The following is a 1835-nucleotide window of genomic DNA, read 5'->3' as shown; positions in this document are numbered from 1 at the left end:
AATAATAATTATTATTTACCAGTGAACACTTCTTTTAGGACGAAACTTGTCCCTACTGATATTAGCTAACCGTCTTCTCAGCAGGTCATGTTTGTCTAACAGAAACCTTCAAATAGTTTGGACAGCCTCTGGCACGGCTCTGTGACGTAAGCTGCCGACACATTCGGCCTTTAGAGGAAGCAGCCCCTGAATTTGGACACATATCTCCATATATTAGCTCTGAAGCTAATGTGAAAGCTAACAGGCTAAAGTTGAGGTTATCCATCCATGAAGCAGCTCTGTTGTCCTCTATCATCGTTTTCAGTTTCAGGCYGAGTCATTTCTACATTCTCCTCTCTGTCATCGTTCTCTGGTTTTATTTAAAAGGKCTGAACGTCAGATATTGTCTAAAATTAACATTCAAACTGGTTGAAGCTCACAAGTGTTGCAGCAAGCGTTGAAATAAATCTTTATTAAATAATATCTAACTAGTCAGAGATCCCTTCAAAATGCATTGCGCTGTAAAAAAAATAAACATTTTTCTTATATTTCTGGGCACAGGGATTTCTGGGACATTATCCACTCCTTTGCAGAGGAACAAAAACGTCTGTTTCTTCAGTTCACCACAGGCACAGACAGAGCACCTGTTGGTGGTCTTGGCAAGTTAAAGATGATCATCACCAAGAACGGCTCTGACACAGACAGGTACCGGATCATCCTCAGAGTCTGATTGTTACTCTGCTCGTGTGTGTTAAAAATGTTTTCTTTGTGGATTTTTTTTTGTTTGTTTGTTGGTTTCGCAGGCTTCCCACGTCTCACACCTGCTTTAATGCACTGCTGCTGCCTGAATACTCCTCCAAAGAGAAACTGAGGGAAAGACTCCTTAAGGCCATCACGAATGCCAAAGGTTTTGGAATGCTGTGACAAATCCACCAGGACAGTTCTGTCTGTATTTGTGAGAGAAAAGGGAATTATTAAGAGAAAATGCTGTAATAACCCTGTGCCTAACCAGATCCTACAGATCCTGTAGCCTCTGTTTTCCTTTCAGACTGAGCCCTCACTTTGTCACTTTCACAGATTACAAAGATCCCAAAGAGTTTAGAACTGCACCTAAATGTTTGTTTTCATGCTTGTAAGCTGCACATGGACAGCACATATGATATATTTATTTAGTTTGATTCTTTGTGCTGCTGACGTCTTTAAAATGTAGCAGAATTCAGTCTTTACAGAAAATATTGGTGCTCCTCTGCATTTTAGCTTAAAGTGAAGCTTTTTCTGTTCCTGCTAACACATGCAGCCCCACCAACAAGCCTATAGTTTACTGATTTTACTTTATTTGTGCTGTGATGTATCAGATATGAATACTGTGTGTTGTGACTGTGGTGCAGTGGTTTAGTTTCAGATTGTGCCTTCTGACTGGCTGCTTCACATGAAAAAAAAAAGGTTTTCTCTGTTAGTGTTTCCCCAAATGGACTGGTTTCACATTTGTAAGTGCAATTTAAAAAAAAAAGTGCAATGTCTATGTACGGAAGAGTCAGATTTTAATATTTTATTTGGCCGATATCTCAGGTATTCAAAAAAAAATACCCAGACAATGTGAAACTCTTCTGTAAATTTGACATTATGCAAACAAAATAAAGGTGACAAATCTGTAAGCGTTGTTGTAAATACTTGTCTTTTAGTATAATTCTATCGGAGAACAAGCTGCTGCAGACAGTGTGTATAAATTTGGTCACATAAACCCAGTTATCTCTGCTGATAATCTCAAATATTGTCAGTGTGCATGGCCAATGCTACAGTGGTTTGCAAAAGTATTCATACCCCTTGAACTTTTCCATATTTTGTCACATTACAAC

At 38.8% G+C, this 1835-nt stretch overlaps 1 protein-coding gene across 1 annotated transcript in view; it reads left to right on the top strand.

Moving 5' to 3' along the window:
• The window catches only part of LOC106532469 (ubiquitin-protein ligase E3A), a gene marked incomplete at its 5' end in the record, with an annotated part of 21316 nt that extends 19682 nt beyond the window's left edge, over positions 1–1634 (top strand). Inside the window, 2 exon segments of the mRNA XM_014028518.1 lie at positions 541–684; positions 783–1634. Of these exon segments, the coding sequence (XP_013883972.1) occupies positions 541–684; positions 783–903 (265 nt within the window).
• Positions 1635–1835: the final 201 nt, after the last annotated feature.

Source organism: Austrofundulus limnaeus, unplaced genomic scaffold (genome assembly GCF_001266775.1).
Source record: "Austrofundulus limnaeus strain Quisiro unplaced genomic scaffold, Austrofundulus_limnaeus-1.0 Scaffold775, whole genome shotgun sequence".
In the NCBI taxonomy this organism is placed as follows: domain Eukaryota; kingdom Metazoa; phylum Chordata; class Actinopteri; order Cyprinodontiformes; family Rivulidae; genus Austrofundulus; species Austrofundulus limnaeus.
This window is presented reverse-complemented; position numbering and strand designations above follow the sequence as displayed.